This window comes from Macrobrachium rosenbergii, chromosome 1 (assembly GCF_040412425.1).
Source record: "Macrobrachium rosenbergii isolate ZJJX-2024 chromosome 1, ASM4041242v1, whole genome shotgun sequence".
Taxonomy (NCBI): domain Eukaryota; kingdom Metazoa; phylum Arthropoda; class Malacostraca; order Decapoda; family Palaemonidae; genus Macrobrachium; species Macrobrachium rosenbergii.
Window position 1 is genome coordinate 43,670,454 of NC_089741.1, and position 16,422 is coordinate 43,686,875.

Genomic DNA, 16,422 nt, shown 5'->3' on the forward strand with positions numbered 1-16,422 from the left:
TGGTCATCCATACCTACTCAGAAGCAAAATTGTGCACTGCTGCACACTGTCCACAATACATTGGAAATTAGAAAATTTATTTTACGAATATTTGCCAGCATTCACAGGTAGGTATGAAATAAAGGGAGAAAGGCAGTACTTGGCACAATACACTATACCTATATATGACCTGCATGTCAAATTATTATTAATTTCAGTGAAACTGGAATTATAATTTACAAATAAAATTAACCTGGTCTATAAGGCATATAAGGAAGAGTAGTAACCAAATGGTTGAAAATGATCATCAGAAACAACAGACAAATTATAATAACAGAAATTGTCAAGATATTTACCAAAGGCAAAATATCTTCAGATTCTTAAGATCATTAAAACAGAATAAAGAACCAAAGAATGAGGTTTGTTTAGGTTTAGATTTATTGTTTATTTTCAACTGATCCATACCTTTAATAGTTATATTTAAAAAAAGGGGACCTCACTTTTCACACTGCTCAATACAAGAGTAATTTGGCTGCAACGTTTGTTTTATCACAATCCCATTTATCATATACTGTACAGTACTCCCTTTTTATTCCAAGGGTGTGGAAATCCTAACAACATATTCATCTCTGGTAAGATTGAGAAGTCTTCACTGCACCTGTTTAATCCTCTATAGGGGACAAAATATGTTTCCCTCCCACTTTCTGTGAGTGTTCTTTATTCAACAAGGCTGTACCAGAAAACACCAGTTTGAATTATGACAGCAGCTTCATTCCTGTTATGCCTGATTTGTCTTCATAATTTTTCATGCTAGCAAAGTAATACTGTTTACTTTTAGTAATTGTATATGTATTGAGAGCTGTCTTATGATGCTATCTAATCACACTACTGTTTGTACTTCTTAGCAGTTTTATTTAATTCCAAATATTTGTGTTTTTGATACGGTTCTTATGACTTAATACTTCATTGTCATTGGTTATTGTCTTTTTCTAAATCATGATCATGAATTTTGTTTAGGAGCATTAACATTTAATACTTTTTTGCTTGCTCATTTTGTCACTACGTAACTCATAGCTTGTGTTATTTATATTAGTTTTCAACCACTTTTAAAATTTTTGCCTTCTCACTCATCATTTTCTTTCCTACTATGATCTGCGATTTGAGTGTTGGCCAATGAGTGTTTTGAATTAGTATGGCCATGGTGTTACTTATATTTGTCTGTGTTTCACCTGTGATGAGTTTCCCTATCATACATCATCATACTTGTCAAGGTCTGAGTAGGCAAGCTTGTAACTTCTGCCCTCTGTTTTGTGGGCAGAAGTACTCTCATCAGCTGAAGTGTGAGATGTGCCACAACTGGTCACTTAAGCAGCGGTATCACTTTCACCAGAACAGTTCTTAAAAGCATCTAGCACCAAAAGCTTTTACGGACGCCTCTTCAAATTCTTCTCCCAGTGCCATCTATCAAGGAACAGACTGCAGTGGATGCTGCTTCATCCAGAGCCATTTCCCCCAATTCACCTAGGTCACAAAGGTACCATCTGACTGAGAACAGAAACAAGGATCAGGACTCCAATTCCCAGAGGCAGCGATTGCTTTATGTGCCTTCAGACTCCCTGAAGGGATTAACCCTTAAACGCCGAGCCTCTATTTACAAAAGTGTTCGCCGATGCCAGCGGTATGCTCGGGAGTTAGCGCCAGCCGGGAAAAAAGTTTTTTAAAAATCACAGCACGCTTTAGATTTAAGATTAAGAGTTCATTTTTGGCTCCTTTTTTGTCATTGCCTGAAGTTTAGTATACAACCATCAGAAAATGAAAAAATCATTATCATATAAATATTGAAATATATGACAGCGCAAAAAAAAAAAAAATTATATAATTGTATACAAATCACCTACGCTGTGAGCAAAAACGTTAAAGCTTAATGAGTTATTTTTTCTCTGTATATTGTACACTAAATTGCGATGATTTTGGTATATAACAAATTGTAAAACGATCAAAGCAACACAGAGAAAATGTTATCACAAAATCATGCATGAATTCGTAATGCGCGGACATAAAAAAAAAGTTTTTTCAAAAATTTACCATAAATAGAAATATTGTGCTAGAGACTTCCCATTTGTTGCAAAATGAAGGAAATTGATTGAATGTTACTAGACTGTAAGTGTTTTAGCTTACAATTGCAGTTTTCGACCATTTCGGTCGAGTTAAAGTTGACCAAAGGTCGAAATTTTTCTATTTATCGTGATTTATATGAAAATATTTCAAAACTGATAAAAGCTACAACCATGGGTTGTTTTTGGTTGTATTCTACATGAAATTGCACACATTTTCATATAAAACTTTATGTAACGGTTATTAGAAAACGGTGCAAACATTATTTACAAAGTGACGAAAAGAATTTCTGAGATTTTCGCAGAGTTACCGGCGGGCGTATGAAAAGTTTTTTTCAAAATTCACCATAAATCGAAATATTGTGCTAGAGACTTCCAATTTGTTGCAAAATGAAGGTAAATGATTGAATATTACTAGAATGTAGGAGTTTTAGCTTACAATTGCGTTTCTTGACCATTTAGGTCGAGTCAAAGTTGACCGAAGGTTGAAATTTTAGCACATCAAGATTTATATGAAAATATTTCAAAACTGATAAAAGCTATGACCATGAGTTATTTTTTGTTGTATTCTACATGAAATTGTGCACATTTTCATATATAAAACTTTAGGTAACGACTAATATAAAATGGTGCAAACATTATGACAAAGTGACGAAAGAATTTCGAGATGTTCGCCGTTGTGCGCGTGACGCAAGGAAAAGTTTTTTTCAAAATTCACCATAAATCGAAATATTGTGCTAGAGACTTCCAATTTGTTGCAAAATGAAGGTAAATGATTGAATATTACTAGAATGTAAGAGTTTTAGCTTACAATTACGTTTTTCGACCATTTTGGTCGAGTCAAAGTTGACCAAAGGTTGACATTTTTTGTAGTCGATGTATGGTACGTCCACTCGTCACCCGACAGACAATTTTAGTCGACTTACGATAAGTCCAGTCGGCGTTTAAGGGTTAATAAACTATGCCTTCCTAGTATCCTAACCCACTGTTAGCATATTCTTTGGAACATTCTGATGTTGCTGCCTCTGGGGCTGCTTACCCAACCACTAGGTTGAGGAAAATACTGTAGATTCTATGGATTCTGCCTCCCTTTCTTGCCTGCACCACAGTGTCATCTGCTACATTGATGGCTGCCCACTTATGGTCGCTCAACAGCTATACACTCTTAGAAAGTTCTCTTCTACACTTCAGCTTCTGCAATTGTTTCCCATATGTCCTTTACTTCCAAGCTGCTTCAACATTACCAAAGTCAGCAACACACTGCCACCATGCCATGGCAAACAGGGCATTTCCCTCCCTGCACTGAGGCCTTGTGTCAGACACTCTCCAGCTCCACCTTCCATGGTATTTATTCCAGATGTCCATGCCCTCTGAGTCATGGGATTGTGAAATCTTCCAGGGTGAACTGTTCTTCATCTTTAGGACCAAGCAGTAGAAAGAAAAAAGCAATAGGCCCACAAGACATGACTGCTACTTCTTGTTACACCATGGATCAGATGTTCTTGGACTTTAAGTCATGGTCAGGATCTCTCCATAAAGGTTTGTTATAGTTCTCATTCTCAAGTTTTTTCTAATCACTGCCATCAGGATGAACTATGGACTGGCTCAAACTCCTGTTTAAGTCATCGTTGAGATAATAATTTCCCATTCAATAATTCTTAGTGAGGCATGCTAACAACCAGTCCTCTCCTCATGAATTAAGCCTATGAGTTGCTGCAATGGCTGGTACTAATAACCTTGGCACAATCCTCCAGTGACTTATCCGGCTCAGTTTTTACTCATGTGTCATCTTTCAGGCTCTGACTACCCCATATCATTATCTGACATATCAACAAAAATCACCCCACGCGAGCCCACCACTTAGGTCTCCAGTTGGCTAAAAACCTTTAAGTATTCCCATTACTCCTAGCAAAGCCTCTAAAAGGACACAGTTCAATGCATCACATGAAAGCATATTACTGGTGGCACATTCTGATGAGGAACATCAAGGATATACGTTTAACCTTCAGCACAAGACTTTCCAAAGAACTGATAGTTCAGTATGCAATATTTTTAAACTCTGAATGTCCTTCTCAACTTCATTATCAGAAATAAGTAAAGATGAAGAGAAGCCAAGTCATCTTCTCTGAGTTGGACCTTCCCATGGTGAAATCGATCTCTGCTATTCTCAAGGATGTCTTACTCTGGACTGACAAGAAGCACTCAGGAGCTGTGACTGTCCCATCCACTCTTGCATGTTCTTTCCACATAAATGCCCCCCAAAAATTTCTCAGGTTTCAAGGCTGCTCTTTCCCAGCTTGCTGCCCTTCCATGGCAACTGCATTTATCACTAAAAATGCTCCAGCATCCTTTTCAGTCCTGTTTGTTTGCCTCCAGCTGAGGATGACCAGATACATACCAAGGTCTTGCATGCAACTAAGTCTTCACAACTTCATTTTCTAAAGGCTGACTTCTTATCATATTCATCTCCAATCTTCTAATAATTCTGCCATACATGGCACTGTCTTGGATGTTTTTGCCATTTCATACTCCTACCTACATTGATAATCATGCAACATATGATTAATTGGGTCAAGATGAAAAACTTTTCAAACAGTTTTTTTATTTAAAATATGGCTATTAACACTTCCTTCTTTTGCTGTTGCATAAATGAGCATACATTGTAAAGGCTTCTCAACCATGACTGAGGTGAATATGGTGTGACTAGAATTTCCATGTTTGTAGAAACAAAGTAATATATGATTAATGGGTTTGTACAAAGAAAATAAAAAGGCTTTAGTCATGAACTGTAGATTCCCTGGTTATCTCAGCAGCCCTTGAATATCAATAATGAAATAAATTCAACCATAATTTCTACCTCACATTGTTACTGTTAACATATAGTACAGTAACAATCAGCAATACTGTTCCAAATAACTTGAATACTGAATACAGTCATCTATGTTTAAATCCACTTCGAAATAAAAAGAAATAAACAGAAGCAGTGATACTCCACAAAAGTTTAAAAAGTCCCAATCTTTTTTCCCAACCCTAAATCCATTCCCAACTCCATAATAAAAAAGTGCTGAAACACAAAACAAAGAAAAAATTAATTACCAAACACCAAAGAGCAACTAATAGATATATGAATGTTAATAATGAAGAACTGCTTCATATTTTCCTGAAACAATATATTAACTTCAGATTTTTTCTACATTTAATGTCAAATTCACATGGCCATATACTGATGACAATAGTTTAGCTATGACTTCTCATTTTAGTACACAAATACACCTACAAAACCTCAAATTTCCAGATAACACTGGAATATATAAACTTGAATATTAGTTTGGTATACACAAAGGTTGCTATCAACTTATAACCCGTAATATTATTACGCTTTACCTGAAGTCATTTCAGAAGGAGCAAATCACACATCATCTCTGTAGTCCTGTACATACTCAAGCTCTCTCCAAGGGATATTATAAAGTAAAGATAAAACCAGAAAAAAGCTTTCACTACATAAACTTGATAACACGCATTACAGAACTGAATAGTAAATCATTTAGGAAAACTTAAGACATAATGTAACAGGATTTTGAAAAGGCATTTTCCATGTATCCCAGAAACCCCCTTTTTAAAGTAGATTTATCAGATTTCCTAGTTACTCTTTAATAACTTACAACTTCAGACTATATTTTATCTGTCATTCAGCTCTCTCTTACTGGCCACCCTACACATACATGCATGTATACACACTCATAAATACTTATACATAGTATACTGTTTCATGGCAAATGTTCAAGCCACTTACAATCAGGCACCAGTTATATGCATATTGTGCCTGATTAATCTATGCAACACAAGACAGTCACTAACCCAAGTAAAATGACAAGTAAAAATGTGAAAGTGCAGACAATAATAAGTAAAACTTCAAAAAGCTGAATATCTCGATAATATCTGCACTGAACATTCTGATCAAACTACTTATAAATAATAATAATAATAATAATAATAATAATAATAATAATAATAATAATAATTTGCATTCAGACAAAGTTACCTTTAGCATTTTACAATTTTTAAGTTTAAAAAATAAAGGCAATGAAGATGCATTCATAATCCAAAAGTTAACTGTAACCTCTCCCACGGAGACAATAAAATAAGGCTACTAAGGATTACTGTATTCAGAAAGAACCAGACTCAAGATCAACAAAGCAGCTCTAAAGGAACCTACTTAGCAAGAATTTGCAAGAAAGCTTTGCCTTAACATCTCCTTTCCTTTCTTCTTCCATTATTGCAATTACTGACACAAATTAATTTAGGACTAGCTCTTTTTAAAAATGATTTTCAAAGGGGGGTCATAAGGGATAGCTGTCAAAAATGGTCGCCACTTCACAAGGTACAAGGAGACTGACTTTGTGAGGGTACGTTATGAGTTTCTTCAATCGCTGGGTATTCCAAACACAAAGTAAAAAAAAGAAAAGTTGAGTCTTGAGTAAAGCCCAGACTTTGTTGTAATTTTATGAAGATTTTAATCCAGAAATTCTTCCTAATTCCTATTATTACTGTATGACTATTTTAAAGTTCACAATGGTTCAATGCATTATTCATATTTCTATTTGCAACAGGCCAACTGACTTGAAATACTTTTTATATGAAAAAGTATATAAATATATATATTAGTCAAAACATATAACACCAATATCAAAAAAAGCAACACAAACAAAATCTGAGGAATTTTCACTTGGGATTTCACAAGACTGAACTTACATCTATGGCTCCTAAAACCCTTGATAGGGCAATTTGGCTACAAAACAGACTCCATTACAAACTCAATAAACCAATTCAACCTAAGTTAACTTCAAATAAAGGTCTATTAAACACTCTAAACGGTTGTGTAAATCAACATTCATACCTTATGATCCAAAATGGCAGAGACTGTATATATACCACATCATATACTGTACATTATTTCTACCTCTGGGGTTGTGTTTATCATTGAAACAGAGGCACTTTATAAGACTACTTCTATTTCACAACCAAATAAATGACAATTTTCATTCTTCTCTCAAAACAATATGCATAAAATGTCAAAATATAAGTTTCATAAAATATACTGCTTTTCCTCTTTGAGAGAGAGAGAGAGAGAGAGAGAGAGAGAGAGAGAGAGAGAGAGAGAGAGAGAGAGAGAGAGAGAGAGAGAGAGAGAGAGAGAGAGAGAGAGAGAGAGAGTTATGCAAACAGAAAACTATGAAGTATATATATAGTAATATTTACAAGGAATTTCAAAAGGAGAGAGGGTAAAATAATGGCTAGATGAGAGAATACACTGAAAATTACCCTAGATACGTTAAATTTAACATTACAATACAAATGTCTATTATAACTAGTCACAATACAGGAATATTTGGCAATGGCACTAACAGTTTAAGCCTACACTGCTTGCAGACATAATCTAATCATATTCACTTTCCTATAAAAAAAAGTATTTTACTCACTAATACCCCTGAGGACTTACCTTGAGGACTGGGCATTATTGGAGTGCCTGGGCCAGGTGGACCTGCTGAACCCGGAGGACCCTATAATAAAGAAAAACAATTAAAAATTCTCTCATTACCATTTACTTTAAAAACTACATAACTCAGTCATCATATTATTATTACATAGTTGAAAAAATACCCAGATATTAATATCCTTTATTCACAGTACTTGCAGCTGCTGTAGATAACTACAGGTAGTGCTCGAGTTACAACAATTCGCCTTGCGATAATTCAATTTTGCGATGGGGTTAGCAATTAATACCAATACAACAATATTTTGAAAGTATTTTTAAATTTCATGTGCAACGGGCGCAGGCAGCAGTGTACAATCAGGCAGTGGGAGAGACTAAATTACAATAGACCAACTTCTTTTCCTCCATCTCTTTATCCCATCTTCTAGTTAAATAAGTTAAAAAGTGAAAGAGCATGATAAAAGCATTGTTAGTAACGTTATACTTGTTGCTTAAATGCATACAGCCATAAACAACTGAACGAGAAACAGCTGTTTTGCTATGACCAACTAAATCAGATAGCAACAGCTGTTTTGCTTGAATTTCAAACATTGTACGATAGTAAACAATTACCAAAGTTATGTTACAAAAGACGTTAAGTAGAATAGGACGATATATTTTTAAATTATACCCTTATTCGCTAAGGAGAAAAGATCGGCAAGGAATCATACTGGTAAATTTAACAGCAAATTGTAGAAGAAGCTGAGAAAACAGCCTTCAAGCTGCTAATGACTATAAATTATTGTGCATCGGCAAAATGGATGAAATGTATTTTAATCAGAACTACGTAAAGCTGGTATTCTGATAAAATCAAGTGAAAATAGCAAACGGAATCTGCTGATTTTTTTTACACTAAAAACATGCCCCAACGCTATCCATTAACAAGAAAAAAATAAATTTAGTTTACAATGAGATGTATTAAGTTATAGTTCGACTTAAAAACACTTTATATAATGAAAAATAACCGTGTCTCATATAAATAGAGTATCTATAGATTCATTTACTTTAACTAGAGGCAAGAAAATTTCTCTGAATTGAGTTAAATATGGTGAAATAAACTTACCTCATAATTGCTTTCAGCTGATTTCCAAACCAAAACATTGATCGCTATCTTTGTATTTTATAATACAATAACATGAGAATACATACAATAGTATTGGAAACAGTTCAGTAAAGCATAACTTTTTAAAAGACCCACGGGAAAGATATATATTCCTCATGTTTCTATTTTATAAAACGACCTCATGTTCCTATTTTATAATACGATACTAATATGTGAATATTACATACGCTAATTTTACGTCTCGTGTATGACACGACCCCCTTAAAATTAGCTTTAAAATTAGGTCTTCAAAAGCTGCATGATATGTATATATGGTAAACTCTTTAAAACTCAAATTTGCTACATTATCATCCCTCTCCTCTTCCGATTTTTAGTATTTTTTAGTTATACATAGCCATCAACAGCCTGACAACTTTCAATTATGCCAACGACGGACCAAATCTTGGGGAGTACCTCTTACAGGACACATCTGATTCTTGTTTGTGTTATTCAATCTCTTTTTGTCCTGAATTATCATAAGTCAATCAGCATTGAACCTCCAGAATTAGCTATTATTAATTACTAAACCATGTATGTATAGAGTATACTGTATAGTGTAGGCTAGGCTACCATATACTGTATGTATAGAGGGTACTAAATACCCTGGTGTAGGCTAGGCTAAATTCGTGGTACGTTTTTTCCCAACAAACGATGAGGTTTTTGGAATATAACTCCATTGTAAATAGGACAATACCTGTAGCCTAATCCAACCACAATTCCATCTCTAGCTGTATTGTTCCTCTATGAATCCAACATTTATTATATGGTTTTGAAACTAACTGTCAACCCTTGGAGATTGTGGGGTCCCATAATTTGTCTGCAGCTGAGGGAATGTTTTTCCTTCATTGCTTCCTATTAATTTACTTTCCATGGTATAAAGCTGGTTTGGTTTGGTTCAACTTTGTAGCTGAATAACATGTCATTGCAGTAATTTCAAAAAGGAAAAACAAATTAATATAAATAAAGCTACTTTTAAAACCAAATTTTTCATACATGCATACGGCCAAGAGCACATTTTCAACTGTGTGACTTTAAGCAAGTATAATTTTATATAAGGCTATTGATATTAATAATAATATAACTTCATTAATTTTACGTAGGTTCATCTTTCAAGTTTGATTACTCCTGTTTGTTGGGTACTCTCAATTAAATACCTCGTTTCGTCACAAACTCATTCTTATAATTAGCCCTTTAGTACACAAAGTATCATCCAGAAAGCTCAGTATCTCTTATAATGAACAAATGAAAATAATAGTTAAACTACTATTGTAAAGTCCCCACACATTTCATTGCTGTGATTTTCTCATTTTCAAACTAATTTTATATGTATTTTCATTTTACCTGCAATTCATTTCTTTTCTAAATTTGGTTTATAGGTACTGTGGTTTCTCAAGAATGAATGGTTATAGCAACTGTAACCTAAGAATTGGTATTTATTGCTAGATCTGTTCAAAGAGGAGAGCAACTAGTGCTGTTGATGCTTCACTAATGTTTCCTAGTATGTTTTGGTCATTTAGCATGTTAATCATCATTGTCTGAGAGAACCACTTCTGGAGTCACAATAATTAAACTGGAAGACCTTTTAATTACATCAACAGCACATAGAACTACTGATATGTCATGAACTCAAAAAGGCAGCTAAAACTAATTCTAAGAATATAGTATTTAAAATTTCAACATGAACTACAAAAAAGCAATGTCTCTATATTGTTTAAAATAGTTTGTTTGTTTTTGTAAGCTGCCAAAGTGTACAGACATTATTAGATTTAAGCATTATCCAGATGAAAGAATTTAAATAGGGAATGAATATCCAAAGAATGAAAATGTCCTAGAATTTATTCTACAGATTATGTTTTTCTGGGAAAGACTGGTTGGATGACTAAAAACTTGCAAAATATGCTTCAGTCTTCCTGTTCTTTACAATTCTTATATATACTAACAAGTTTTAAAAACAACCTTCTGTGACTGCATACCTTTTTAATTTTACACTTATAAATCCAAAAATGCACAGAAAATAAGAAATGAATAAAAAGAAACTTACCATCATTCCACCGTAGGTCCCAGGCGAGTTAGAAGAGTAACTCATAGGCTGTAAGAATGGAAACTTTGCTGTAACATAATATTTGTGCAGAAACAAATCTCAATATCTAAAATACAATTAGCAGTCAAAATTCTTCTTTTTGCATTTATAAATAGGAAAAAATTATCAAAAAGAATTAATACGAGAGAATTAACACAAAACAATTAATATAATTTTAATTTGTCTACCTATGAAAAATTCAGCACTGGGCACTTCCGGCCATCCAAGTGCTCCAGAGTGGAAAAAAAAAGAAAAGGGTTAGTGGTTGGACAGCAAGACTGAAGAAAGGAAGCAGAATGGAGGTACAGTAAAAGGCAAAATACAAATGGCATATTTTCATTGTAACTACTCAAGATGTACCACATATCAAATACATGAACACAATCTGAATGTAAAAAAATTTCTTGTTTTATAAATACAAACCTCTTGTTTTGCTTAACAGAAATGCTACTTAACATGGTTACCAAACTGCTTTTAACCCACTGATAAAAAAAAACAAGAGTAATAAATACTGGGTGACCTACCTCCAAGGAAGTATGTCATCATACCTAGGAAATTAGCTTACTTCAGTTTTCAGTATAAAATCACCTCTCAATTATCAAGAGGGCTGGGAGAAGTAACCCCTCAGTAAAATAATGTTTTCATATATGGAATAAAAATAACTTAAAATATTGCATATGTACACAACAAACAAACCTCTTAATTAACCAATGTTGAATGAATCAAAATAAGAGTGAGATGGCAGTAGTTCTTCAGCCAAGTTCATCAAATTAGAGGCTTATCAATTTGCAATGTGTGGTTAAAAACTTCACTAAAATATATGGTGCTACTCTTTCTAATTTTGAATCCTTGTGACTGACCAATATACCATCCTGAAAATATGTCCATGAAGGGATGAGTGACATCTTTAACTGAGGTGATTGTAAAATGTCAAAATTAACATCTTGCATTATTAACCTTCAGTAGTCTTTCATATGATAACTAGTGAAAAGGTTCTCGCCTTGCACACATCCACCTTTGTAGTACAGTCCGCTCACTCTGTATGAGATAACCAGTGTCAGGGTGAAATCTTAAGCGGAAAATAATTGGTAGGCCTCAAAATCACTTCTATTAAACAGGATGAATTAGGATTCATTGTTATCCTCCATAAATTGCTTCATTCTTTGACACAATATCATCTCTATTAATCTGGCTCATGACTAAGCTACACCTATTCAAGATCTAACCTTGGTGAAGACGTCTGGTACTCAAGAAAAACAAACTCCTTTACCTGCACAATTACTTCAAAGATAAAAGCATCCCTGCACATAAGGATACCAGTCAAAGTATTAATAGTGGCAATTCATTGTTAGCAATTTCACAAATGTTAAAGTGACATGGTCTTGCCATGATGTCTCAGCCCATACATAGCTCATCCTGGTGTGAAGTGCTTTTAGATTTTTACTGGTAATGATACTGTGCTGGGTTCTTCAAAATATCATTGTTTGGCACTAACTTTCCAAAGTTTGTAGGATTTTTAAGTTAGTACATTGCCGTCTGCCTTGACCTTTGACTGGAGGTGGAGAGAAAAACCATGTTAGTTAATTCATTCCCCATGGCTGGGGCAGAGATAGAACAAGGAAGATAAAATTCCAACTTGTCCATGAACACATTCCTGACATTACCTTGCAGTACACACTATACCAGAGCTTGGTTCTATTATCCACCAAATTCATCTATAGGTGTTTCCTAACTCAGAGTTTATGGGTCACTCTCTGCTTTGAGTACTCCAAACAGCCATGTCTGGCCCAAGTTGTAAGCCTGATGCATTCTCAGCCTTTTGTAGAGTGATTTTTAATGAGATGTCCAATTTGCTCAGCTCAATTATTCTCTCCTTCCTTGGTCTGTCCATGACCATTTGCACAGTTCTCTCATCTCTCCCCATCATCACATACCAAACCAACAACAACGAGAGCCTCCTCCAAGTCAGCTAGGTTCCTTTTCAAGTAACAATTTTAAACCAGAGTTGAGACTGGAAATGCTTGCCTTCAACTCCTCAGGTGTGTTCTGCCAGTCACTGCTTTATCATTATTATTGTTCAAAATGAACAAATATTTATTTGCAAAGCAAGCTTTTGCAAGATGAAAATATGTCAAATAAAACAAGAACTTAATCAAATAAATACAGGGAGGTCTTGGAAAACTGAGGAAATTGTGCACAATGCTTTCATGTAGCACAACAGATCCTCATAAAATTATAAACATCACCATCAATAATACTGCAAGGATGAGCAATCCACAGGTTGTGAAAGAAAAAGTTTTTAAGACAAATGGATTTAAGGCAACAGTTTACCCAACGAAATCAGGTTTGTTGAAGATGGCCAAACAGATCTTGAATCCTACATCTTGATGTCTTGCACTGTCACTGTGAACCACCACATCCTAGTCTTGGACAAGCTGACTCAGTTTCTACCTGTGCAATCATATGTCCATGTCTCTTCTGCCCAAGATTCTCCTTGCCCCTTTAATAAACATTCCACCTTCCTCCTCAATACTAGTTTTGTGAACATGTGCTGTGAGGTTCTCCTCAGGTCATGTTCATGATCCTGGCCATAACTGAAACCTCAGTTTCTGGTGTAAAAGAACTTTAAGACAGTCTTGACTACAATTCTGTCCCCTTAATATTCCCATTCTTGTCTAGGCAAGTGTGTACTGATCAGTTAGCTGATACTGTGACTGCTTGTTCTTTATCCCCATCTAGTCTGCAAGATTTCTCATAATCAAAACCTTTAAAATACACATAGAATATCAAATTTGGCTAAATTCTCCATACTCCCACTACTGCAACACCAAAGCCTTCACACCCTGAACTATATGCAAATAGTCCAGACTGTCGACCCAGGTAAGTTCCCACCTATCAGACATTTATTTAAAGATCAACTTATAGCATTTCAAATGGGAATAATAAGATAAAATTTATACTTTATGCTGATGCCAATCTAAGCTGGTCTACCATACTTCTGTTGAATGCAAGTGCAAAAAATTACAATACAGGCAATCCTTTATTCAATGACCGTGGGTGTGATTACTTTTATCAATTGCTCTTCTGTATAACTAGTTTCACAAGAGCTGTTTTTATTATAAATGCAATATATAAAAAATAATAGGTGAAAATCAAGTATATAGAAAAATGACTGGTTGGTACCTTTAGAATTTATACCTAAATCCTTTTTTTGTGATTCCTTTAAAATGTCCACTGGTTGGGGCATTTACTTTCTGTTGTTGGTAGCTTTGTTAAAACATAAATAACAAGAGACATATCATAACTAGCACAAATAAAATACTGACCCTCTCTTCTATAGCTACATCCAACTTTGCATATATACTCACAGTAGATGTGTTTGGTGTCCATGGTTGTCTTGGGCCGGGTCCTCCCATACTCATTGGTGGCATCCCCGGCCCTGGCCCCCCAGGTCCTGGTCCTCCTGGACCACCCGGCCCACTGGGACCCATACTGCTAGGTGGTGGGCCTCTCATGCCTGGGCCATAAGCTCCTGGACCCATGGGCCCCATGCCTGGACCTGGACCCATAGCTGGACCCCTAGGACCTGCCATACGAGGATTCATCCCTGGAGGACCTGTGGGAGGCAGTTATGTTAATGAAGGATAAACAAGTGAGCATATTGTCATGAAGAGACAAACTATGAAGCTGAAAAATTGGCAACAAAACTGAAAATTCTGTTCTCTCAACGTACAATACAAAAGCAAGTTAATGACTGGCATGGCAGCAAGACAGTAAACAGCAATAAGAAACAGAATAAAAATAAAAACAAAATGTGAATTTAACTCAAAAAGTTGAAAGCCTCATATGATAGTTGCCAATACAGTTGCATCAGGAAGCTTAGGAAAAAGCCAAGTAGATTGTGAGATATCAGAAAACTCTTTCAAATTTTTTTTGAAAAGCCAGTACAAAGACAACTGAGGGCAGATATTAAGACCAAAAAGACCATGGCTTTGATGAGCATGCACATGTACAAGCAGCAGCATCTTCCCATCATCATTTTACAAACTGGATTTGACCATAACACACGCAAAGCCAGACAAGAGGGACAGTAGGCATCAGACCAAGAAAAAAATAAATAAAAACAGTAATAATATACGATGGGAATCATCTGCAAAATATACAAAGCTATTTTTTTTTTAATCCATCAAAGTGTAACATAAAATGTACACAGGAGATTTTGCTCCAAAAAATTTTCCCCTCCTTGCCCACACATTACTTTTGGCTAGCTGAGAAGTCACAACACAAACAAAATGTTGTGTAGCAGTAGCAGTACAATAATAATTGCAATAAAACATATGAGATAAAAATCATTATATATGTATTGATGATTATGGTCATGAAGTTTTACTTAATGTCAGAAAAGTCATCATAGCAAGTTCTTGTTATCACTAAAGTTTCTAATGACCACCAACCCTAAATAATCTTCTCAAGGATGGATGCCACATCTGTAACTTACCACAGACCCATAACACTTCCCTTATACTCATCTCACAAAATTAGTTTTGTAGTGTTTCATTAATCAATACAGCAGTTTCCAAACATATTGAATGGCTTATTCTACAATAAGCTCCTACTTTCTTGGCTGGTACTTATTTCACCATAATCTTTAAAGATCCTCCTATCTGAACTTGTTCCCACTTGCTAAAATGAAGATTAATTGTATCTCTACACAAAAAGATTAGTCAGACAGCTACCATAAACTTTTTAACTAAATTAAAAATAGTTTGGCTAATGATACAAATAACTAAAATCTAAAAAAAGGTTGTAAACCATCTCCCTTTCTCTTCTGCTACTCTAGCACAGACAAATGTGTATGCATTGTACCAAAATCCTTCCATAACAATGGTTATATACACATTTAACAACCAACTGAATCAATTAATCATAAAAAATCTGATAAACTGCAACAGAGATTTATTAACAGTCATAATACTTATCATTATTTAAATTCACGAAAAATTTTGCAATCTAAGAAGTTACTTTACACAACCTATCCAACACTCTTCATTACTAAATATCACAAATATTCAAAAATATAAAAAATATTGCATTTCTACAGTGGCTTGAAAAGACATTCCTGACTATCAGAGTAAGGTTCAACTGATTTTCCAATGTACATATTACTGTATCCTCAAAGGTAAACTTTTAAGAAATAATATAAAAAAGCATATGTTACAATCTATCAGGAAGCCTAGGCAGTCATAACTGAAAAAAAAGTATGAATATTTCTATGCTATCCAGCATGAATCTGTACAAGTACACTCTTACATAGGGGTTTCCCCTTACAGAATTCATCTAAAATGCATAAGGAAATGTACACATGCTATGTGAAACTGTTCATCTCTTGCTTATCCCGTACAAATTCTTTCAAACTTTTTCTAAGTGGTAAAATGAGAGTGAAAGCACTAACTAAAAATACTAAAAGATTTACCATGAAAACTATGAGGCCATTAAATAAATTTCCAAGTTCTTTAAAAAGTAATTACAAGACTTATACCTCGTTTTTGCATAACTAGTGTCCTGTCATGAAAAACAAAACAACTGTATGTCTCTGATGACAGGAAATATCCGA

The 16,422-nt window shown here is 34.7% G+C and overlaps 1 protein-coding gene across 30 annotated transcripts in view; it reads right to left on the minus strand.

Annotated features, from left to right (window-relative positions):
* Ssdp (Sequence-specific single-stranded DNA-binding protein) overlaps positions 1–16,422 on the minus strand; it is a 306,140-nt gene that overhangs the window by 32,409 nt on the left and 257,309 nt on the right. For all 30 annotated transcript variants that reach the window (XR_010850483.1, XR_010850587.1, XM_067089637.1 and 27 more), the window contains 3 exons: positions 14,177–14,424; positions 10,770–10,817; positions 7,594–7,654 (listed from right to left, as the gene is read on the minus strand). Coding sequence is in view for 28 of the 30 variants with exons in the window: in XM_067089637.1 (XP_066945738.1) it covers positions 7,594–7,654; positions 10,770–10,817; positions 14,177–14,424 (357 nt within the window). In the remaining 2 variants the exon portion in view is untranslated. The remainder of the gene's footprint in view (positions 1–7,593; positions 7,655–10,769; positions 10,818–14,176; positions 14,425–16,422) is intronic.